Source organism: Callorhinus ursinus, unplaced genomic scaffold, assembly GCF_003265705.2.
Source record: "Callorhinus ursinus isolate GAN/ISIS: 27379988/994484 unplaced genomic scaffold, GSC_fseal_2.0 scaffold15, whole genome shotgun sequence".
NCBI classification, from domain to species: domain Eukaryota; kingdom Metazoa; phylum Chordata; class Mammalia; order Carnivora; family Otariidae; genus Callorhinus; species Callorhinus ursinus.
In genome coordinates, this window is record NW_027397077.1 from 7,875,241 (window position 1) to 7,901,822 (window position 26,582).

The window sequence follows — 26,582 nt, forward strand, 5'->3', positions numbered from 1 at the left end:
TCCATAAGTAAAAATTACTAAAATTATATCGTGTAAAAATTGGCACTTAAAATGTTGTGTTCTTACATTTTTAGAAACTGAAATACAGGAAGGGCATAAAACAAAGTTGTGCTCAACTGAACTAGCCATTATCTCTGCATAAGTCTCATATTCAAAGAAAAAGTCAGTTAATTACATCCTATCCAATGGAATTTTAAAATAATTTATCTAGCAATATAATTTCAATGTGTTAATATTTTCAACACCCTCCATAAAAATGTTGCTAAAAGTTTCTTCTCATTCTAATCTCATTGCTACTATAGCATACCTAAGTTAAACTCCTGTTAACCCAGGACCCACAGGTTAATTGATCTTTGCCTTAGAAAAATATCTAGGTAAGAAATGCTTTATTCATAGAATAATTTGTAAGATTTTTGTACTTCTTCTTTAGGATGAAAGTACAGATATGAATATGGTGTAAGCATTTTACAAACTTTTGTTGAATTAGAATGATGTTTCTGTAGATTATCAAATGAAATAATGCATATATTTTTATACTGAAGTCTCTACATTTAAGACAAATCACCAATAAATATATAATTTCTAGTTCTTATATTGTCTTTCTCTCCCTCTATCATAGTCTCTCTACTCCTCCTCTGTTTTTTACCCTCTCCCTCAGATTTTCATATATCCTAACCCACCCATGTCCCTTTCTTCACCCAGTTTATATCCTTCACCAAGGGAATTGTTTTTAGAGGAAGCAGCACAAGCAGAAGTTTGGGCTGTAGTATGCAGAAAATACCACCACCCCCTTCTTCACGCCAACAAATTTCCTCTGAGTAGATTTTTAGCTAGGATTCAGAAGGGTTTATGGCTCAGTACTTTCCCTTTAAGGATGTGGTGATATTTTCCAGCTTCAGGACGCCTGAAATTAGCAGAAGTTTCCAAAAACTTCTTCTTAGAGTTACTCTGAAACAGGGTGTTGTGCCCATCAATTAGTACCTTGCTATATCCAAGAAGTCTGAGATAACGATATTTAAAGTGTGCATGTGTCAAAAATCCTTCCATGAAGTTATGTTCAGATGAGTAAATCTCTCTCTTACTCACTCTTTGTGCATCTGTTTTGCTCATCATCATATCTTGCACTTAGCACAATGTCTGCACTTAGTAGGCACTATGTGAATGTGAATCTACCTAATAAAATAGATTTGTTCTTATGACTGGTGGCCCCTCATTCACCAATCTGTATTTGTTTCCTTCTGGATTGATATATTTGCACAAAATCATCCCTCAAACTATTATGACTGAATTGATTACAGTCCCTTATTAGTATTTAACTTTAATGGTTCTTAGTAGAAAGATAGCAGGTATGGTGGAAATACCATCGGCTCAGAGTAAGACAGACATAGTTTGAGACAAGCCCACCTCTGCCCCCTTCATAGTCCACTTCATTAACCTCTCTGGACTTTAGTTTCCTCAATTATAAAATGTATCTAATACATCTACATCTCATATTGCTTAAAGATGATATATATAAAATGCCTATCCCAAGTAAATGTTCAGTAAAGGGTAGCTCTTATTATTTATGTCTTATATTATTATATAAGTATAAACAAACTATGCTTTCATTAGTGTAGTTATTATCTATATGCTCTTTTTACTGTAAGTATTAGAAAAAGCCAGTACATAAGGGAAATCTTTTGTTTGTTTAAATTCAATTAGCCAACATATAGTACATCATTAGTTTTTGGTGTAGTGTTCAATGATTCATTTGGTGCACACAGGAAATCTTAGTATCTCTAGCCTTTCTCAGCCAATTTGGGGGGAAAACTGAGTCCTGATAACTTAAAATATCCATTGTTAATAATTAATTAACTTCGCATTATTTTCTATGTTCTGTGGTTCAGATGAGGAATGACAGAAGAAAAAAATGACAAGACAAAAAAATGACAGAAGAAAAAATGACAGTGGAAAATAGAATAGAATATAGAACATTCTAAAGAAATGTAAAATTCAAAGAATTTGATATAGAGATTCAGGGCCTCTTTTTAAAGAGGTGCCCATGAAAGAATGTAGGACCAGGAGTATCTCTTATTCACTGCTGTGTCCCTAAGTTCGGCATGAACCTAGCACAGAGTAGGTGCTAATAAATATTTATTGAATTATTGGAGTGAATGAGTGAGTGATCAATGGCAGGTGGTGAGACAACACTAAATGTTTTTGTGAAGACTGTTCACCTAAATAATTAGTAAGACCATTTTTGAAAAAGCAGCTCTATACTACATCTGTATATAGATATGCATAGATGTATATCTCCAGCTTGTGTTCATCTGCTCAAGAGTCTCTTTCAGACACTGTATCTCTTTGAACCCAGTCCTTGTACTTTAGGCCGTATTTTGGTTAATGATGTAACACATAATTATGATAATTATAACAGCAGTGGTAGTTTACAATTCCAGACAGTGTGCTAAATGCTTTCACAGCCTGTGATAGTAGAGAGGACAGTGTGCCTTGGAGGAAGAGCCGAAGTGCAAATCAGGCAGTCTGACACTAGAGCCCATGCTCCTCAGTACTCTGCTGCCCTGCCTCCCTGTGCTGGGAAGTCAGAGAAAAGACTAGATTAATCACTCTCTGCACCTGCTGTTCACTGTTCTTAGAGTAAACCACAGGGAGAAATAGCCAGAAACCTCTTTTCCAGAATGAAATTTGTAGTGAATGTGTGTGGCTTCTCACTGTACAGCATCTCTGCCTTTTTCCAGTGAGGCCAGTCCTCCAAGTTAGCTTTTGAAAACTACTCTTCCTCCTTTGAGGACTATCTCAGTAGAAGGAACTCAGTCTTCATTTTATCAGATCACCCATTAATAATTTTATTTCCTAAGATAATGACATCAAGAAACTAAAAGGTACTGTGCTCTACTGACTTCTAGGAGACAGAAAACACTGCTCCCAGATGAATATGAACATTTGCTTGACTCAAAACTGCTGTATTCCCTGTATCCAGGACCACTGGTGGGAAATGATAGGTCCTCAGAGAGTACCTGTGGGGTGAGTGGATGGGTGTATGCATGGGTAGATGAATGGACAAGCAAGCTAAGGGTGTCACAGTGCTAAGACAGAGTTTGCATAAATGCCAGTCTAGACAGCCCATCGCTGTGTGTGGTGCACAACCACAAAGCACATGCGCTCAATCCCAGCCCTATTGACTTAGGTCCACTGGGTGGGATTTTTTTCTAATGCTGTTGTTTTGAAAGTATCTGTTTTGATTGGAATATTCACACAGTCCTTTTTGTTACTTGTAATAGTTAAACTATTATATATTTTATGAGAACTAATGGTTAAAGAATATTTATGGAATTTGATTCTTCATTGTTGTATTTTAGAAAGTTTCAGTAGCTGACTCTTGAAAATTGGAAAGTGTTTTTTAGTGATCAAATGTATGATTTAATTTCCCTAATATAAATACTAAAGTCATTTTTTTTTACCTTTCCACTGTTTTTCTACATGCATATAGAAATATTTTAAATACTTTGAGGTCATACCTGCAAAATTATCTTTATGATGTAAATTGCTTTTTATGACAAGAGAGGTAGAAAGGATGTGCTTCATCTTTCTTTTGCTTTCTGTGATGCTGCTGCCTTTACATGCAGTAAGTGCAGGAAGCCAGAGACCTTACATTATATTAGAGAAATTAAGAATAACTAATATGAAGTGACTAAATGCAGTATTTTTTTGATATAAGAAGACAGGATCCCAGTGGTAGAAAAATTAAATCTCTTATCAACCTAAGTACATTAACTTCAATAATCAGATTCAATAGCATGGTTTTGCCATTAAACAGTAAACTATCATAGTTAAGGCCAACAGTGTATTACTGATTTCATCATGCAAAACTGAGTACCAAAAGTTATTTCTTCTTTAAAAAGTCATGTTTTTCTCTCTCTCTCTCCCGTTTTTTTTTAGAGAAAGAGAGAGCACAAGCATGGGGGAGAGGGGCAGAGAGAGAGGGAGAGAGAATCCTAAGTAGGCTCGATGCCCAGCACAGAGCCCAACATGGGCCTAGATCTCACAACCCTCAGATCATGACCTGAGCCAAAATCAAGGGTTGGATGCTTGACCAATGAGCCACCCAGGCACCCTATAAAAAGTCATGTTTTTGTATTAAAGGATGATGTAAGTTATATAATAGAAGAACTTGAGTTTTTATCTTTTAGTAGAAAAACAGGTTTTTCCTTTTTTCTTGCCTGCTAAAAAGTACCAATTTGAATTTTGATTCTTAATCGTGGTTATCATATTAACCTATGCGATTAGTATGTTTGCTTCTACCTTTTTCATATAAGTTTGATTTTCTATTTTTGTTTTAGCAATCTTATTGCAACTTCTTTAACCTCTTCATATCTGTTCCTATAAATAAGTTATAAATTATAAATAAAACAAATGCATTTTGGATGTACACATGGTTTTATTAATTTATTTTTTCACATGGTTTTTGGTTGTGGGGTTTTTTTTTTAGATTTTTATTTATTTATTGACAGACAGCGAGAGAGGGAACACAAGCAGGGGGAGTGGGAGAGGGAGAAGCAGGCCTCCTGCTGAGCAGGGAGCCTGACACGGGGCCTGATCCCAGGACCCTGGGACCATGACCTGAACTGATGATGGAGCCACCCAGGCGCCTCTCACATGGTTTTATTTTTATTTTTTTTAACGATTTTATTTATTAGAGAGAGAGAATGATATATAGAGAGAGAGCATGAGAGGGGGGAGGGTCCGAGGGAGAAGCAGACTCAGGGCTGAGCAGGGAGCCCGATGCGGGACTCGATCCTGGGACTCCAGGATCATGACCTGAGCCGAAGGCAGTCGCTTAACCAACTGAGCCACCCAGGCGCCCCATCACATGGTTTTATTTTAAATGAGTGGCAGTTTTATGCACAGAAAGAGCCTACAGAATTAGTTTTGCTAGTATTTTTTAACAGTGGTTCGTAGTCTAGTTGAGAAAAAAATACATACTTCTCCTTTCATTGTCTATGGAATACTTTTGCCAGATACAGTAATTTATAACCCTTGTGTTGGAGTATAGGGTGGTCACAGAGCAGCTCTGAAACCCTGATGAGAGTTATAGACCCTCTCCTCAGAAAAAATTCATACATGAACACACACACATACTGTTGAAAGCAATTTCGGGGTCCACAACCCCCTAACTCCATTTGACTCCAGATTTAGAGAGTGAGAAAAGACCTAACATTTACTGAACATAAATTATGTGCCGTATTTGAATGCAGGAGTTCTCGCTGTCTGAAGTTATTTACACTGCCTCATACTGCCTGCCGTATTTAATCAATCATTAATCACCATCTCTTATTCTTCCCTCTGAAAGTTATATCAGATCTTCCAAATACCTGGAGTATTTTTAGGAGTAGTACTCCTTGATTAAACTTTCATATAAAGTTTCTTAACATATTGGCTAATCATCGGAGAGTCAAAAATTGACAACTGTAGAACTTTTGATGTTTTACACAAATGAACATTTCCAGTTAGAATAAAGAATGTTATTAGCTTCCTTTTGTCTGTGAATTTAAGGAAGGACAGAGCATCTAAGATTTCTTTTTAGAAGTAAAAGCCTTGATCATCACCTGTGAGAGAAGAAAACAAGGAATTTAAAATGTATGGGGGAATAATAACCTTGTGTGCTGGCAATACAAATAAACACACATGGGTGAACTGAAAAAAAAGTTTTGAGGTAAAACAAACAAACATTGGCTAATGTGTGGTAAAGTCTTTACTATAACCAATGCCAGTATTAATTAAATTGAAAATGAGATAAAAACTCAATTAAAACATACATTTTTTTTTAGTTCACTATCTTTTGGAGCACCGTGATTTTTTATGTCTTTGAATTACAAATCTACTTGGACCCTGAATAATTTTTTCATCCTAATGAAAGTAATCCATGACTGAGCCTTGAGCATACTTGTAGGATTGGGAGGAAGAGAAAAATAAAACATGACTTATTAATAATCTATAGAAAATACATACTTAATGAACTCAAGCAGTCTCTTATAGACATGATACTGAATGAATTCTTTTTACCATCACAAAGGGGAACTGTTTGGTGATTAAAATTGTCAGTCTTAAAATCCCCAGCCTCATTTATTTACCTTAAGGTGAGCACAATTACGTGTTACTGGATAAAAGCATGTCCCTACTGGGGTAGTGTCTCAATCTCTGTCCGCAAGGTCATGGCAATTATGAGCTTCTGGGTACATAAAGAGAGATGAGTAATCTGAGGACATGGCATGCTGAGTGTGTTCTTTCTGTTTACTAGGCATTTGGGCCTGGACTTGGTGCCCCGAAAGGACTTTGAAGTAGTGGATTCAGACCAGATTAGTGTCTCAGATCTCTATAAAATGGTAAGAAATCTAACACAGGGTAAGTTTGTTCCTGCACACCTCATTTTTTCTCCTCTATTTTCCCTAGTTACATTATGAAACAATATTGCTAAAGTTGTTCTTTTGTCTTTGTCCCATTGTATGTAAGGGGTCTTCCTTATTCTGACACTACATACCACCTTTGCTTTCTAAATGGAATTACTGTGTAAGGCTGTACCATAATATCAGGGGTCATTTATCTATTGGTTTTAGTGGTGAATGGAGCTCCTTCAGCCTGCAGCAGTTACCAAAATTCCGTCTCTCCCCACCTCTTAAAAAGAGAAGGTAGTTGAAGCTGTAAAGAGCCAATTTATTGGTTAATGTAATGATTAAACCTGGAAATAATGTACCAATATTTCTAAGAAAGACCTGATACATCCTTAGCTGTCTATTGGCTGTTATTTTTTTAAATTTTATTTTATTTTATTATGTTAATCACCATACAGTACATCATTAGTTTCTGATGTAGTGTTCCATGATTCATTGTTTTCATATAACACCCAGTGCTGTTATTAATATGTTTTGAATTAATTAATGACCAAGATTACATTTTACAGGCTGAATGAGAAGTAACTAAAAGAAAGTAAAAAATTTTGAGGTAAAACAAACAAACATCAGAAACCTCAGGTGACTATTAAGCTTAGACTAAGGGACTGGGTAAAACTTCGAGGAGTTATATATTTGAGAATTAATTTTTGGTGAGAATTACAGGTTTTAGAAAGAATTATAAGTTTCTCTTTAAGAAAAATGTAATTTTTATAGGGAACTTCAAAGTTACGAAGTATGTTGCCTGGTTGAGGATCTTTGGAAATTTGCCTAAGTAATATACAAGTAATATATCAATTGCTTATGTATATTTGCTAGTGTACAAAAGCATTTGTGTATAGTTACCCTAACTATGTGATAAGCATAGGATGTAGAGATTAAAGATGAACAAGACTTATCCCTTCCCTCAAGAATATCACCATCTGGAGTATTGGATCTTAACCCTTTCTGGGTCATGAATATCAGATAGAATTTCTTCCTAGGACAGCGCAAGTATGGTTTTGCATACAAAGTTTTACACTCAATTTTAGGGAATTGACAGTTCCTTCTGATGATTGTCCATGAAGTCTATACATGGCCCCCATGTTTAGAAACTATTCTAGTGGGATCAAATAGACCACAAGCAAACAATTGGAATATATGTGCTGCATATACACTGATGTTGTTAGAGGGAGTGACTGATTACTTGGGGCTGGAAAAATAATCAGTGAAAGCTTCCAGTGGCAATAATACTGAAGGTGAGCCTTGAGGGGTGGACAGGGGTTCACCCAGAGGACAAACAAGGAGAGACATTCCAAAATGGCATAACAGCATAGGGAAGTGGTAGTTCCAGGAAACTATAAGATATTTGGTAACTTTGGCATGTAAGTATGCATGAGTGATTGGGATAGTAAGGTGCAGAAGGAGGCAAGGGTCAGATCATGAAGAGTTTTGTAAGCCCCAAATTGCACTCTCTCCAGTACTCTGATGTAACCATGGGAGTATCATGACTGGATATGGATATGGGTGTTTTGTTGTTTTTTTTTTTAAGAGAGGGAGAGAAAGAGAATCTCAAGCAGGCTCCATGCCCAGCATGGAGCCCAATTCGGGGCTCAGTCTCACAACCCTGAGGTCATGACCTGAGCTAAAATCGGAGTCGGACACATAACTGACAGAGCCCCCCAGGCGCCCCCGGATATGGGTTTTAAATGCTGTCTCTGCCTATAGAAAATGTAAAATGCAGGAGACTGGAATCAGGGAGGAAGGAGACCACAGAAGTGATTTGGGCAATAAATAATGGCTAGACAGCAATAAGAATGAAGAAATGCAGTAGAGAATGTAGATGTTAGTAAATAAAAATCAATTTGATGATCAATTAGATGTGGAAAGTGAAGGGTGATTGAGAGGTTGAGGCTAAGAACTTCCCTCACAATGGTGGCTTAGAGGATTCTATTTTTGGTGAGGATTTTGCATTTTATTTAAAGCCTATGAAGGTATTTGAGCAGGGGAATCACATGATCTGTCTTTCATTTTAAAAGGATCCCTCCGGCTGATGTGCACAGAAGGACTGGAGTGGGGCAAAAATGGAAGCAGGGAGCAGTCATTCAAGCAAAAAGATTTTAATTTTCAGTATTTGGGCTAGAGTTGGAGCAAAGGAAGTAGTAAGAAATTGTTGGATTATGAATATGTGTTGGAGATAAATCCATTCGGAGTTGTTGATAGATTGATTTTGCATGTGTGTACAAAAAAGATTGTATGTGTGTACATATGATTTGGTATGTGTGTACAAAGAAGACTGACTCCTGTGTTTTGATCTTCCCAATTTTGACCTTGTAAAAGTAGAATAGGAAACATTTTGGCAGAAGTAGGTTTGGGAATACAGCAGTGGGGATCAATATATTGGTCTGGTTTTTCCTTTCAAGTTTGAGATGCCTTTTAAACTGCCAAATTGAGATGTTAGAAGTCTGGACCTCAGAAGTGAAGTTCAGATATAACAATTTTAAAGTCATCAAAGTATATGTGGTGTTTAAAGCTGTTGGATGAGATGACCACTCCTTTTCCCCGACCTCCATACAGTGAAACCCAGTGTTCAGTAGATCCTACACAGCACTTCCAAACAGCCAAGCATCAATAAACATTGGAGGAAACCTCCCATAAAAGTTAGAGACCAGAACAAACACATGTGAAAGGAACTTGGAAGAAACAGACAAGTCAATAGAAGAAAATGTTGGTTGCTGTCCGCAAAGAGAAATGAGGAAATGACAAGGAGAAAGAGTGGAGCAATCTAAGAAGCAAGCAAAGGAGTTCTAGAAAATTACAAATGAGATAACAGGTAAACTTGATATAAAGATTAGAAAATAGGGTGACAACAACAAAAAATTATCAATAGGAGAGAAATGTTAGAGGTTTGATGCAAAGAGGTCCAATATCCAGATAATGGAGTTTCAGAGGAGAGAACAGAGAAAAAGAAAGAAAATTACTGAAGAAATCTTATTAAAAATTTTCCAGGGTGGTGATATCACCAAGATGGTGGAATAGGAGTTTTCCATCCTCTGTCCCCCATGAAGATCAACAATTATGAAAAATAGCTCTGGGAGAGCTCAGAAGAAAGCTATCACTTAAGAAGCTTCAGTAAGACAGTAGAGCAGAACCTCAGAATAACTATACAAAAAGGGTAGGAAGAACAGTTTCATTTTGCTGCGTCATTCCATACCCCAGGCTGGCACTGCTCAGCACCAAGAAAGAACTGGCTTAAAAGAGTTCCCCTCTCCAGGAAAAAGGAGAGGAGGATGAGTAACCAGCTTATCCAGCCCTTCAGGCCACTGTATAAGAGGACCCACTTCAGTTTTACCCCACCCAGAGACTGGCAGAGGTGAGACATCTAGAGATATGTAGGAACAAGGAAAAGGGCAGGGGCTACCTGTATCAGCCATGCAGCGAGAGTTATCATGGTTCCCACTGGCCTGCTCTGCATAGGATCCCAGCGGCCTTCACTGCCGAGGACTTCAGCTACCCTTATAGATGCTGCAAACCCCTGCAGCTTTCATCACTGAGGACCTTGTCATGGACCCCAATAAACTGCTCACAGAGGACTCCAGCATCTTCCACCTTTGAAGAAACCAGTGGCCAGCGAATCTGCCACAGAACCCCTGCATATTTTTTCACCAAGTTTTTCACCCCACAGGTATTTGCATTCACAGATTCCAGCCCCCTGAGCACCTCCTGCTCTCTCCCCCCCGCTTCCTGGGGCATGAAATATGCAGCAGCCAGCCCCTGCCTCTGTGGCTATGCACATGTAACATACCAGCCTAGACTCCCATGGCTGACCCCCATGGTTGTGCATGTGTTCACGCCTAGCCCCTGTAGCTGTATACCTGCACACTGCTAGCCTGACTTCTGTCACTGGCCTCCACTGCCGTGCATGCTCCCATGGTGAACTCCTGTAAACACAGGAGTGTGTGCCAGCAGCCAAGACCCCCACAGCTGCTTTATGGGTCCATGTTTGCCCTTGACACTTGTCAGTGGCCTGCATTGATGGGCTCACCCAAAGCTAGCCCCTGCAGCTATGCACCTGCATGTTGCCAACCCAACTCCTGTCCCAGTCTCTACTGCCTCTACAGCTGCACAAATGCATGCCAATAACCAGGGCCCCTGCAGTTGCTAGTGCATGTGCAGTTGGCATCAGCCTCTTCTCCTGGTCCCAGCCCTTACCATTACCTCTGTGGCTGCAGCTTTCCCCTGACATTTTGCAGGTATCTGCAGCAGGGTGTACATACTGCCAGCTCTGGCCACCACTGCTGTCTGCCCACATTCCTAGCTGCTGGACTTGGAAGAGCCACTGAGGACCCCAACAGCCATTGCAGACACTGTGGACCCTCTGCAGCTCTCCACAAGGATCACGTGGTGATGTTGTGGACCCATGTGGCCTAAACCAGTGAGATACACACTCTTGGGCCCAGAGCTGCCACATGTACTTAGCACCCTTTACCGCTAGGCCCAGAGTCACAGCATTCTCTGGCATGCCCCCCACCCATTGGTGAAGGTCTTTCCTCTGTCTAAGTCAGTCAGTACAGTCTGGAAGAAGTGACTGCTCTTCACATGCACAGACAACTATTCAAGAGTATAGGAATCATGAAAATCAAGGAAACATGATACCACCAAAGGAACACAGTAAACTTTCAGTGACCCTAAAGAAATGGAAATACACAAATTTCCTGATAAATAATTCAAAATAACTGTTCTAAAGGTGCTCAGAGAGTTTATAGCTCAAACAGAAAAACAATCCAACAAAATCAGGTAAATAATGTAAGAACAAAATGAAAAGTTCAACAAAAAGATAGAAAATATAAAAAATAACCAAATAAATTTTGGAGCTGAAGGATACAAATACTGAAGAATTCAATAGAGAGCTTCAATATCAGAAGGACCAAGCAGGAGAATCAGTGAACTCAAAGACAGATAAGTTGAAAAAGAATGAAGAAATCCTGTGGGACTTCTAGGACACCATTAAAAGAATTAATCTACACATTATTAGAGTACCAAAGAAGAGAAGGAGAAAGGGGCAGAAAGTTTATTTAAGGTGATAGTGTCTGAGAACTTTCTAAATCTGGGGAAAGATTTGGATATCCAAGTTCATGATATTCATAGGTCTCCAAACAATTTCAGTCCTCAAAGAGATCTTCTCCAAGGCATTACAATAAAACTGTTTAAAAATCAAAGAATCTTGAAAGCAATGAAAGAAGCTTGTCACTTACAAGGCACCCCCCATGATGCTATGAGCATATTTCTTAGCAGAAACCTTGCAGGCCAGGAGAAAATGGGATGATATATGTTCAAAGTGCTGAAAGGAAAAAAAAAAAACACCTGCCAGCCAAGAATGCTTTACCCAGGAAAGTTGTCCTTCAGAAATAAAGGAGATATAAAGATTTTCCCAGACAAAAGCTGAGGGAGTTCAAAATTACTAGACTGACTTACAAGAAATGCTGCAAGTTCTTCAAGCTGAAATGAAAAAATGTTAATTAGTGGCATGAAAACACATGAAAATATAAAACACAATGGTAAAGATAAGTACATAGTCAAATTCAGAATACTCCAATACTGTAATATGGTGTTCTATAACTCTAGCATAAAGGTTAAAGGACAGAAAATTTTAAAATAACTGTAGCTAACACAAAAACAGACATATAGGTCAATGGAACAGAATAGAAAACCCAGAAATGGACCCACAACTATATGGTTAACTAATCTTTGACAAAGCAGGATATCCAATGGAAGAGAATCTCTTCAACAAATGGTGTTGGGAAAACTGGACTGCAACATGCAGAGGAATGAATCTAGGCCACTTTTTTACACCATACACAAATATAAATTCAAAATGGGTGAAAGACCTAAATGTGAGACAGGAAACCACTAAAATCCTAGAGGAGAACACAGGCAGAAAGAGATCTTTGAGATCAGTCTTGGCAGCTTCTTACTATACACATCTCTGGAGGCATGGGAAACAGAAGCAAAAATGAACTATTGAGGCTTCATAAAAATAAAAAATTTCTGCACAGCGAAGGAAACAATCAACAAAACTAAAAGACAGCCTTCAGAATGGGAGAAGATATTTACAAATGACATATCTGATAAAGGGTTAGTATCTAAAATCTGTAAAGAATTTATCAAACTCAACATCCAAAATAATGAATAATCCAGTTAAGAAATGGGCAGAAGACATGAGCAGACATTTTTCCAAAAAAAATCCAGATGGTCAACAGATACATGAAAAGATGCTCAACTTCACTCATCATCAGGGAAATATAAATCAAAACTACAGTGAGATATCATCTCACACCAGTCAGAATGGCTAAAATCAACAACACAAGAAACAACAGGTGTTGGCTAGGATGTATGGAGGAAGGGGAACACTCTTACACTGTTGGTGGGAATGCAAACTGGTGCAGCCACTCCGCGAAACATTATGAAGGTTCCTCAAAAAGTTAAAAATAGAACTACCCTATGACCCAGCAACTGCATTACTATGTATTTACCCAGAGGATACAAAAATACTGATTCAAAGGGGCACATGTGCCCTGAGGTTTATAGCAGTATTATCAACAATAGCCAAATTATGGAAAGAACCTAAATGTCCATTGACTGATGAATGGATAAATATATACAATGGAATATTTCTCAGCCATAAAAAGGAATAAAGTCTTGCCATTTGCAACAACATGGATGGAACTAGAGTGTATTGTGTTAAACAAATTAAGTCAAGGCAAATACCAAATGGTTTCATAGTGGAATTTAAGAAAACAAAACAGATGAACATAGGGGAAGAAAAAATAGAGAGGGAGGCAAACCATAAGAGACTCTTAACTGTAGAGAACAAACTGAGGGTTGCTGGAGGGGGTTGGGTAGGGGATGGGCTAAATGGGTGATGGATATTAAGGAGGGCACTTGTTGTGATGAGCACTGGGTGTTATATGTAAGTAATGAATCACTAAATTCTACTCCTGAAACCAATATTACACTCTCTGTTAACTAACTAGAATTTAAATAAAAACTTGAAACATGAAAAAAATAACTATAGTTAGTATAATTTGCTAATGGATATACAATATAAAAACATAAATTGGAACATCTAAAACATAAAGGGGGAGGTGTTGAGTAAAAGGGTAGAGATTTTGGATGGGATTGAAGTTAAGTTGTAATTATCCTAAAATAGACTGTTACAGCTATAAGATGTTTTATGTTAGCTTCATGTAACCAGAAAGCAAAAACCTACAGTAGATACACGCAAAATAAAGAGAAAGGAATCAAAGCATACCACTATGGAAAATCATCAATTCACAAAGAAAGACAGCAAGAGAGGGGGACAGGAATAAAGGAACTACAAAAAGAGCCAGAAAACAAAACTTTTTTTTCAGAAAACAATTTATTTAAATGGCAATAATGAATCCTTCCCTATTGAAATTACTTTAAATGTAAATATATGGTGACTAACATAACATAATAAAATTTTTAAAAAATTTATCATGAGATTTCAGCAATTCAAATACAGTAATAATGAAAAAATTTGAAATATTGGGAGAATTACCAAAATGTGACACAGAGACACGAAGCGAGCAAATGCTATTGGAAAAAATGGCGCCAACAGACTTGTTCAATTCACGGTTGCCAAAAACCTTCAATTTGTGAAAAACACAGTATATGTGAAGCACAATAAGGCGAAGTGCAATAAAAAAATGTAAATGGATTAAATTCTCAATCGAAGATATAGAGTGGCTAAATAGATTAAGAAATGATCCAAGAATATGTTACTTACAACAGACTTACTTTAGCTTTGATGACACACATAGGCTGAAAGGAAAGGGATAGAAAAAAGGTACCCAAAAGATGGCAGTGGTAGCTATTCTTATATCAGACAAAATAGACTTACAGTTAAAAGCTGTAATGAGACAAATAAGTGATTATATAATGATGAAAGAGTCAGTTCATTAAGAGCGTATGACAGATGTAAATGTATATGCCCCCAACTTCAGAGCACCTAAATATAGAAAGCAAATATTAACAAAACTAAAGGGAGAAATAGACAACACAGTAATAGTAGGGGACGTCAATGCCCCACTTTCAATATTGGATAGATCAGACAGAAAATCAATAAGGACACATTAGACTTAACTTAGGTCCCTATACTTAGGACCTAATGGACCTAACACACATATACAGAATATTCCATCCTAAAGCAGAGTAGGATATACATTCTTCTCAAGTGCACATGGAACAATCTCCAGGATAGATCAGATGTTAGGCCACAAGATAAGTATTAACAAATTCAAGAAGATTAAAATTATATGAAATATCTTTTCTTATGACAGTGATTTGAAACTAGAAATCAATAACAGGAAGAAAGCCAGAAAATTCACAAATATTTGAGAATTAAACAACACATTCCTGAATAACCAGTGGGTCACAGAAGACATCAAAAGAGAACTTAAAAAAAAAATCTTGAGACAAAAAAATGGAAACACAGCATACTAAAACTTATCAAACATTAAATAAATAAATCAGTTCTAAGAGGAACATTTATAGTAATAAATGCCTAAATTAAGAAAAATCTCAAATAACTGAACTTTATACCTCAAAGAACTAGAAGAATAACTAAGTCCAAATTTAGCAGAAGGAAGGAGATAAAGTGCTGCTAAAAATACAGAAAATGAACAGAAAAAACAATAGAAAACATCAAGGAAGGAAACTAAAAGTTGGGTTTTTTTTAAAGATAAACAAAATTGACAAACCTTTAGCTAGACTTGCCAAGAAAAGAACTCAATAAGTGAATTTATAGATGAAAGAGGACATTACAACTGATACAACAGAAATATATCATAAGAGACTAGTGTGAATAATTATATGCCAACAAATTGGACAGTCTAGATAGAAACATACAACCTAACAATACTAATTCGAGAAGAAATAGAAAGGCTGTACTTCTGAAACAAATAATGCAACATATTTTAAGAAAAAAGGAAAAGAAGAAGATAACAGGAGAGGAAGAAAAGGGGAGTATGTCAGAGGGGGAGACGAACCATGAGAGATGATGGACTCTGAAAAACAAACTGAGGGTTCTAGAGGGTAGGGGGGTGGGGGGATGGGTTATCCTGGTGATGGGTATTGAGGAGGGCACGTTTTGCATGGTGCACTGGGTGTTATGAACAAACAATGAATCATGGAACACTGCATCAAAAACTAATGGTGTAATATATGGTGATTAACATAACAATAAAAAAATTAAAAAAAAAAAAAAGAAAGGCTGAACAGACTAGTAACAAGTAAGGAGAGTAAATCAGTAATCAAAAACTTCCCAACAAAGAAAAGCTGAGGACCAAATGGCTTCATGGGTGAATTCTATTGAACATTTAGGAAGAATGAATACCAGTCCTTCTCAAACTCTTCCAAAAAATTGAAGAGGAGGGAGCATTCACAGACTTATTTTACAAGGCCAGCATTACCCTGATACCAAAAGTCAGATAAGGACACTAAACTAAGGGTTACAGAAGGGGGGGGAATGGGGTAACCAGGTGATGGGTATTAGGGAGGGCATGTGTTGTGTTGAGCACTGGGTGTTATACACAACTAATGAATCGTTGAACACTACATAAAAAACTGTTGATGTACTGTATGTTGGCTAACTGAACATAATAAAAAAAAAAACAAGAAAAGAAATCTACAGACCAATATCTCTGATGAATAGAGATGCAAAAATTCTCAACAAAATACTAGCAAATCAAATTCAGCAGCTCATTAATAGGATCATACACCATGAACAAGTGGGATTTATTTCTGGAATTCAAGGATTGTTCAGCATAAAGGTGAGACACCACATTAATGGAATGATATATTGAAATCATATGATAATCTCAGGAGATGCAGAAAAAGCACTTGACAGAATTCAATATCCTTTCATGAAAAAAGCTCTCAACAAAATGGAGCACCTAGGTGGCACAGTCGGTTGAGTGCCCAGCTCTTGGTTTCAGCTCAGGTTGTGATCTTGGGGTCATGAGATCAAGCCCCAACTTGGGCTCCATGCTCAGCACAGAGTCTGCTTGGGACTCTCACTCCCTTTTCCTCTGCCCCTCACTACTATATCTCTAAAATAAATAAATCTTTAAAAAAAAAAAGCTCTCAACAAAATGGACATAGAAGCAACACACCTCAACATGATAAAGATCATACATGACAAGCCCACAGCTGACATCATGCTCAACAGTGAAAGGTTGAAAGCTTTTCCTCTAATGTCAAAACCAGACTAGGGTGCCTAATTTCACCATTCCTTTTCAACATAGTATTAGAAGTTTTAGCCAGAGTGATTAGGCAAGAAAAAAAGAAAAGACATCCAAATTGGTAAGGAAGAAGTCAAATTGTTTCTATTTGCATATGATATGTCCTTATATATAGAAAATCCTCAAGCTTCTCCCCCCAAACTGCTAATAAATTCAGTAAAGTTTCAGAATACAAAATCAACACACAAAAGTTAATTGCAAAAGTCAGAATACACTAACAATGAACTATCTGAAAAAGAAAGAAAACAGTCCCATTAACAATAGCATCAAAAACAATAAAATACTTAGGAATAATTTAATCAAGGAAGTGAAAGATCTATACACTAAAAATTACAAGACGTTGATGAAAGAAATAAGACACAAATAAATGGAAGGATATCCCATGTTTTTTAATTGGAAGAATTAATATTCTTAAAATGTTCATGCTGCATAAAACCATGTATAGATTCAATACAGTCCTTATTAAAATGCCAGTGGGATTTTCCAGAAATAGAAAAAACAATCCTAAAATTCAAATGGAACTACAATATACCTTGTATAGCCAAGTAATCTTGAGAAAGAACAAAGTTGGAGGTATCACACTTTCTGATTTCAAACTATATTACAAATTTATAGTAATCAAAACAGTGTGGGAAAAAACAAAAAAACAAAACAGTGTGGTACTGGCATAAAAATAGGTGCACAGACCAATGGAACTGAATTGAGACCCCAGAAGTAAACCCACATATATATGGTGAACTAATATTTGACAAGGGAGCCAATAATATTCAATAGGGAAAGGAGAGTCTCTTCAGTAAATGTTGGGAAAACAGGATATTTACATGCAGAAGAATGAAATTGTACCTCTGTCTTCAACCACTCACAAAAATTGACTCTAAATGGATTAAATATTAGCCCTGAAACTGTTATCTCCCAGAAGAAAACAGAGCAAAGCTGCTTGACATTGGTGTTGGTGATATTTTTTTTAATATGACAACAAAAGCACAACAGCAAAAGTGAAAATCAACAGGTGAGACAATATTAAAACAAAATAGCTTCTGTACAGCAAAAGAAACAACAAAATGAAAAATCAGCTTACAGAATAGAAGAAAATATTCATAAACCGTATAGGTGACAAAGAATTCATATCCAAAATATGTAAGGAACTCCTAAAGTTCAAGAGCAAAAAAAGCAAATAATTTGATTTTTAAAATGGGCAAAAGATCTGACTTTTTTCCAAAGAAGAGACAAAAATTCGTGAAAAGGTATTCAGTATCACCAGTCATTAAAGAAGTGCAAATCAAAACCACAATGAAATATTACCTCACACCTGTTAGAATACCTGTCATCAAAAAGACAAGAGGTACAAACTTCCAGTTATAAAATACATAATTCATGGAGTGGAAAGTACAGCATAGGGAGTATAGTAAATAATATTGTAGTAACATTGGATGGTGACAGATGAGGACTACACTTAACTGTAGTGAACATTGAATAATGTATAGTATTGTTGAATCAGTGTTGTACACCTGAAACTAATGTAACATTGTATGTCAATTATATATATTTCAATAATCAAAAAATAAAAGAGAAATAGAGTTTTTTAAAAGATGAGATAAATAGTGGCAAGGATGTGTAGAAAAGAGAACTCTTGGGGCACCTGGGTGGCTGAGTCGGTTGAGCGGCCCACTCATGATTTCTGCTCAGGTCATGATCTCAGGGTCGTGAGATTGAGCCCTGTGACTTCAGGCTCCACGCTCAATGGGGAGTCTGCTTGAGAGTCTCTCCCTCTGCCCTTCCCCCCACTTGTGCTCACTTGCTCTCTCTCTAAAATAAATAAATGAATTAAAAAAAAAGAGAACTCTGGTGCACTATTGGAAATATAAATTTGTACAGTCACTATAAAAAACAGAATGGAGATTCCTCAAAAAAAATATATATATATAGAAAATAGAACTACCATATGATCCAGCAATTCCACTTCTGGGTATATATCCAAAGGAATTGAAATCAGGATCTCAAAGAGATATCTGTACTTCCTTGTTCATTGCAGTATTATTCACAATAGCCAAGACATAGAAACAACCTAGGTGTCCATTGATGAATGAATGGAAAATCAAATACAGTATATATACAATGGAATATTAATCATCCATAATAAAGACGGAAATCCTGCCATTTGTGAAAACATAGATAAACCTTGAAAGCATTATACTAAGTGAAATAAGTCAGAGAATGACAGATACTTTATGACCTCATTTATGTGTGAAATCTAAAAAAGCTGAACTCATAAAAACAAAGAGTAGATTGGTGGTTGCCAGGAGCTGGGGAGTAGGGGAAATGAGATATTAGTCAAAGGGTACAGACTTTCACTTGTACGAGGACTAAGTTCTGGGGATCTAATGTGTGAAGCATGGTGACTGTAGTTAACAGTAGTGTATTTTGTACTTGAAAGTTGTTAAAAGAGTAGATCTTAAACATTCTCACCATGCCAACAACAGAAAGTAATTATGATAGACGAAGGATGTGTTAACTAACCTTACTGTGGTACTCATTTTGTAATATTATACGTGTATCAAATCATCATGTTGTGCACCTTAGACTTATATAATGTTAAATGTCAATTATATCTCAGTAAAGCTGGAAAAAAACTTTTCCAGAACATAGATATTAGTGTCCAGATTGAAAGGGCCTAACAAGTATTTAGCACTTAATTATGAAACTTTAGCTCACTAAAGCTGAACGCTTCCTGCAAGAAAAATGGGTCACCTCTAAGGATTTGTCATAAGAATAGCATTTGTCTCCTTAATAGCAACATTGAAAACTAGAAAATAATGAAATATTGCCTTTAAAATTCTGAGGGAAGGTAAAATTTGACCTAGAATTCTATTTTTATTCAGCCACATTATCAATCAAATGGGAAAGTAGCCTAAAAAAATTCTGGTCACTCAAATTTTCAAAACAAACAAAAAGTCTTTTCAACCCTTTTTCAGGAAACTACTGAAGGATAAATTATTTCTTTAAAATGAGGGAGTAGGGGCACCTGGGTGGCTCAGTCATTAAGTGTCTGCCTTTGGCTCAGGTCATGGTCCCAGGGTCCTGGGATGGAGCCCCGCATGCATCGGGCTCCCTGCTCCGCGGGAAGCCTGCTGCTCCCTCCCCCACTCCCTCTGCTTGTGTTCTGTCTCTTGCTCTGTGTCTCTCTCTGTCAAATAAATAAAATCTTTAAAAAAATAAATAAATAAAATGAGGGAGTAAACCAAAAGAGGCTATTATGTGCCATCCAGGAAAGGGATTCTGACTCAAAGGAGAGGTGCAAAGAATTAGGGTTACCGTTGGAGGGAGCTTCCAGGATGACAGTCATGCAATAGGCCTGGAGAGTAATTGGTTCCGGTGAAAGCAGAAGGGCAGCCAGGAAACCTCTCCAGGAGAAAAATTACTTCAGAGGATATTTGGTAGTTTTACCACATGGAGAATGTTTTTAAAAGGTATTTTTTAAAAGGTATTTTATAGAGCTGTAGGAGGGCATAAGAGAAGACCCAATAATTTAAACAAAACTGAGATTCCTAAAACAAAAGCAGAATGTAGTAGAAGAAAGGAAATGTAATTGAAGTACAGTATTTGGCCCAACAGTAAACAATATTTAAAAGTTACAGTCTTATAAACAAGTTTTAACCAAAACTTGTGAGATATTAGGAAGATAGATGAAGGGAAATGGATATAAACAGATGTGAAAATCCTCACCTGCCATTATAAGAAGCCAATAGATAAATCTAAAACTGCATAACAAGAGAGCAATATAAATGTGACGTTTAGAAATATTTGATAAATTTTAGAGAAAAGTTATAAAGAGTTGAAAGTACTAATCTCTAGGAAATAGTACAGCATGAATAGAGGACTGATAATTTTATTGCAAGACTTTTAGGGTTATTTAACTTTTAATACTATGTGCTTATATTACTTTTAATACTTTTAAATGTTAATTTTAAAATGTTGACTTCTCAAAAAGGCCAAAGAAAGTTTCAAGCCCCTTTTTATTTTCTCATTTCGTGCTGTCTTTTATCCCATGTATTTGCTTTTAGATAGAAAGAACTAGATAGGGTGAAGAAAAACCATTTGAAACCAACCTTTTGAAAGTCCATAAATTTATTGAAAACCACTTATTTTTATGTTAAATTGCATATGGTAAATGCACAGTAAGTGTTTGGGTTAAATCTTAAATTTATCAACAAGTTTCAAAGGAATAACCTTTTGGAACCTTTTTGTATTAACACTTAAATCTATTACTGGAGATTATAAAGACTCCATGTGAAACTTTCTGATTTTAATACTCTTTGTCACTCATTTTACAAGAAAACCTTTATGAATAGGATCATACCTTAAGCTTACATTTAGAGCATTTTGTTTTTCCTAAAAAACAACAAACCAAAAAAAACCCCACAAACCAATCCCCTGTGCAAGTGCTGAATGGTAATAATTGATAAAAATCTTCTTTAAATGCACAAATGGATTTTCTCTTCTATATGACAAGAACCAGAGGAAGCCTCTAATGCTCCTCAGTTCTTGCTTCTGCATAACATCTCCAAACCCACTTTCAGAAACAGAGAATTGGTGCTGTCAAACTAGAAAGCCTTTCAAAGGGCAACAACAAAGTATTTATGTTAATTTTAATTAGCTATGCCTCTTTGGGGAACGTAGACACTTGAAGATTATATAAGAGCTTCTAAATTGTGGGAAGATCTAACAGAGCACTCACATTATAACCTTCTGTTATGTTATTATCTTTCTACATTAGCATGTATTGGGAACAGTGTTAGTCTGTTATCTTCCAGTGCTATTTAATATTTTTATTAGATCAATGTTTGTACTTTCGTTTCTGGACTTAAATCAATTGAATGGGTTATTTACTAATAATGAAGCATCATTTTATTAGTGATCCTGACTAGATATGTCTTATATTTCCTTGTAAGACCCACAATACTGAACACAGTTCTGAACATATATAGTAGGCAATTAAATGTGTTATTCAGTTGAATAGAATGTTTAAAGTTGCAGAGTTTTTTTCCATTTTGGTAGACTTTTGTAGATTAAATGAACCATAGACTTTAAAGGGATGAAAATGCCTTCTGTATGGAGGAAATTTAGCAGTGCAGTAATGTAGTACATACATTTTTTTAATGAGAAAGGAGAATTTATTCCAAACATAAAGGATACAAAAGCAATCGTAACAGAATATTTTGTTTAATTATCTGGTAATAAATGAGAAAACTTGGATAAAATAAACAAGTTTTCCTAGGAAAATATAAGTTACCAGTATTAACAGAAATACAGATTTAAAACCAAGAAGTGTTAGTATTTGGCTGGCCAGACAGATAGGCAGACAGACATCTGGCCAGCCAAATATTTTATATATATTCACAAAGGTCTTTGAATACTATGAAGTTTATAACCAGGAAACAAATTACTGAATGATTAGGTAATCACACCTTCAGCTTTAATATATTAGGCCATATTTTTTTCCACAATGATTATATATACTCCCACTAGTAAAGTCCGTGCAATTCTTAATTAATTTATATTTGATGTACATTGTACACTGCCTGATGTATTTAGGATATAAAGACGATTAAGATAGGGTTTTTTGCTCCCTGGGAGGGCAGTCTAGAGTTGGGTAGCAAACATGGAGACAATAATATTATAGCTCTAGTACAGGTGGTGATGGATCTGAAGAGGGACGTATCAGCTGGCCAGCTGAATGCTGCCTGGTAACAGGGAAGTGGTTTTTCCTTATAATGCCATAAAAGATGTTCCAGAATGCCAGTTTTGATGCCTTTCTTGGGCCACCCATGTGGTTAGACTGGTTTGAAAGTTCTCCTCAAATTTGATGCTTCTGAAATCTAAAATGACATTTGTTATTGTCAACAGGGATGTTTTACACTGAAATAAGCTGTAAACTCCTGCATATAGTTATAACTGAGCATTTATGTTTAAGATTGGTAGTCATTTTTAAGAGTTAATCAGTAAATCCACTTGAGAATGACTTAGTGCAGCCCCTGAAAATAAAATAAAACAATGGAAGACATTTTAGGCCAATAACCTTTCCAGTAGGATATGGGTCAGTAAACTGTAGAAAACTTGATTTTTTTTGAAAGCCTGATTTTTTTAAAAGCTTTTTTGTATATGATGGGTCTTTTTGTACATATACATTCTGTGTGATGATTTTCCAAGCTGGTGGAGGCCTATTTTATTATATTTAATATATATCATGGGAACATATAATCCCATGAATGGACATTAGTAGTCAATAATAATTAAGTAATGTAGCTAATAATACACATAAATATTTAATAATTAACAAATATAGCTAGTAAGATACATTTAAATTAATATTTAATTGTATTCAGTTTTCCAAATACACACATTTAACCCTAAATTAAATTAAAGAGGGAATGTGATGTGATGAGCGCTGGGTGTTATATGCAACTAATGAATCATTGAACCTATACCGAAAAGTAATAATGTACTATATGTTGGCTAATTGAATTTAAATTTTAAAAAATTGTTTATCCATTTTTCTATTGATGGATGTTTATGTTATTTTTACTTTGGGGCTTTTACAAATAAAACTATTATGAAAATTGTGTACAAGAAAAAAAAGAGAAAAGAAACCATTCTACTCAGCAACCATGCTTCCTACCAATGTGATGTAGAATGGTTTGCCAAATGAGTGCTGTCTCACACGTCTAGGGCCCAACAGGAGCAGATAGAAACTCTCCTTGTTGAGTTTACCAAGACCAGGGACTGAATTGTTGTGAACCCACAATTCTTCCTGGCCAGGGTTTCCTTCTAAATGTGACTGACTTTTCTATAATAACTACTTATAAAGAAGAATACCAATAATAATAAAATAAGAATGATTGGCCACTTACGATATGATAGATACTGTGGCAGGTTAATCTGCACAAAACCCTATGATGTTAAATTAATACCTATTCTTCTGAAACTGTTCCAAAAAATAGAAATGGAAAGGAAAACTTCCAAACTCATTTTATAAGACCAGCATTACCTTGATCCGAAAACCAAAGACTCCATCAAAAGGGAGAACTACAGACCAATATCCTTGATGAAAATGGATGCAAAAATTCTGACCAAAATACTAGCCAATAGGATTCAATGATACAGTAAAAGGATTATTTACCACAACCAAGTGGGGTGTATTTCTGGGCTGCAAAATTGGTTCAACATGTGCAAATCAATCAATGTGATATTATACATTAATAAAAGAAAGAACAAGAACCATATGATCCTCTCAATAGACGCAGAAAAAGCATTTGACAAAGTGCAGCATCCTTTCTTTTTTTTTAAATTTTATTTTATTATATTATGTTAATCACCATACATCACATCATTAGTTTTTGATGTAGTGTTCCATGATTCATTGTTTGCGTATAACACCCAGTGCTCCATTCAATACGTGCAGCATCCTTACTTGATTAAAACTCTTCACATTCTAACTGGTGTAAGGTGGTTTCTCAATGTGTTTTGATTTGAATTTCCCTGATAGCTAATGATGATGAACATTTTTTCATGTGTCTGTTAGCCATTTGTATGTCTTCTTTGGAGAAGTGTCTGTTCATGTCTTCTGCCCATTTCTTGACTGGATTATTTGATTTTGGGTGTTGAGTTTGAGAAGTTCTTTATAGATCTTGGAAATCAGTGCTTTGTCTGTAGTGTCATTTGAAAATATCTCCCATTCTGTGGGTTGCCTCTTTGTTTTGTTGAGTGTTTCCTTTGCTGTGCAGAAGCTTTTTATCTTGATGAAGTCCCAAAGGTTCATTTTTGCTTTTGTTTCACTAGCCTTTGGAGATGTATCTTGAAAGGAGTTGCTGTGGCTGATGTCAAAGAGGTTACTGCCTATGTTCTCCTCTAGGATTCAGTTAGAATGCCAAAAATTGACAAGGCAAGAAACAACAAATGTTGGAGAGGTTGTGGAGAAAGACACTGTTGGTGGGAATGCAAGTTGGTACAGCCACTTTGGAAAACAGTATGGAGGTTCCTAAAAAGATTAAAAATAGAGCTACCCTATGACCAGCAATTGCACTACTGGTTATTTACCCCAAAGACACAGATGTAGTGAAAAGAAGGACCATATGCACCCCAGTGTTCATAGCAGCAATGTCTGTAATAGCCAAACTGTGGAAAGAGCCGACATACCCTTCAACAGATGAATGGATAAAGAAGATGTGGTCCATATATGTACAATAGAATATTAGTCAGCTGTCAGAAAGGATGAATACCCAACTTTTACATCAACATTGATGGGACTGGAGGAGATTATGCTGAGTGAAATAAGTCAAGCAGAGAAAGTCAGTTATCATATGGTTTCACTTATCTGTGGAACATAAGGAATAATTGCATGGAGGACATTAGGAGAAGGAAGGGAAAAATGAAGGGGGGCGGAATCGGAGAAGGAGAGAGTCTCCATGAGAGACTATGGACTCTGAGAAACAAACAAGGGTTTTAGAAAGGAGAGGGGTGGGGGGATGGGTTAGCCTGGTGATGAATATTAAGGAGGGCACTATTGCATGGAGCACTGGGTGTTATACGAAAACAATGAATCATGGATCACTACATCAAAACTAATGATGTATTGTATGGTGACTTAACATAACATAATAAAATAAATTTTAAAAAATGGGCAGAAGACATGAACAGACATTTCTGCAAAGAAGACTTCCAGATGGCCAACGGAGACGTGAAAAAGTGTTCAGCATCACTCAACATCAGGGAAATACAAATCAAAACCTCAATGAGATCCCACCTCACACCAGTCAGAATGGCTAAAATTAACAAGTCAGGAAATGACAGATTTGGTGAGGATGTGGAGAAAGGGGAACCCTCCTACACTGTTGGTGGGAAGGCAAGCTGGTACAGCCACTCTGGAAAACAGTATGGATGTTCCTCAGAAAGTTGAAAATAGAACTCCCCTACAACCCAGCAATTGCACTACTGGATATTTACCCCAAAGACACAGATGTAGTGAAAAGAAGGGCCATATGCACCCCAATGTTTGTAGCAGCAATGTCCACAATAGCCAAATTATGGAAAGAGCCAAGATGTCCATCAACAAATGAATGGATAAAGAAGATGTGGGGTGTGTGTTTGTGTGTGTGTGTGTGTGTGTGTGTGTGTGTGTGTGTGTGTGTATACAATGGAATATTATGCAACCATCAAAAAATGAAATCTTGTCATTTGCAAGATGGCTAGAGGGTATTATGCTAAGTAAAATAAGTCAATTAGAGAAAGACAATTATATGATCTCACTTATATGAGGAATTTAAGAAACAAGACAGAGGATCATAGGGGAAGGGAGGAAAAAAATGAAACAAGATGAAACCAGAGAGGGAGACAAACCATAAAAAACTCTTAATCTCAGGAAACAAACTGAGTGTTGCTGGAGTGGTGGAGGGTGGGGGGGATAGGGTGGCTGGGTGATAGACATTGGGGAGGGTATGTGCTATGGTGAGTGCTGTGAATTGTGTAAGACTGTTGAATCACAGACCTGTACCTCTGAAACAAATAATACATTATATGTTAAAAAAAAAGAAGGGGCACCTGGGTGGCTCAGTCGTTAAGCGTCTGCCTTCGGGACTGCCTTCGGGACCCCATGATCCCGGGGTCCTGGGATCGAGTCCCACATCAGGCTCCCTGCTCGGCGGGAAGCCTGCTTCTCCCTCTCCTGCTTCCCCCTGCTTGTGTTCCTGCTCTCACTGTCTCTCTCTCTCTGTCAAATAAATAAATAAAATCTTAAAAAAAAAATAGTAGGAAGGGAAAAATGAAGGGTGGGAAATCG

At 36.6% G+C, this 26,582-nt stretch overlaps 1 protein-coding gene across 7 annotated transcripts in view; it reads left to right on the forward strand.

The window, feature by feature from the left end:
- DOCK3 (dedicator of cytokinesis 3) overlaps nucleotides 1-26,582 on the forward strand; it is a 525,427-nt gene that overhangs the window by 336,116 nt on the left and 162,729 nt on the right. For all 7 annotated transcript variants that reach the window (XM_025885347.2, XM_073901288.1, XM_073901292.1 and 4 more), the window contains one exon: nucleotides 6,299-6,383. In XM_025885347.2, the coding sequence (XP_025741132.1) occupies nucleotides 6,299-6,383 (85 nt within the window). The remainder of the gene's footprint in view (nucleotides 1-6,298; nucleotides 6,384-26,582) is intronic.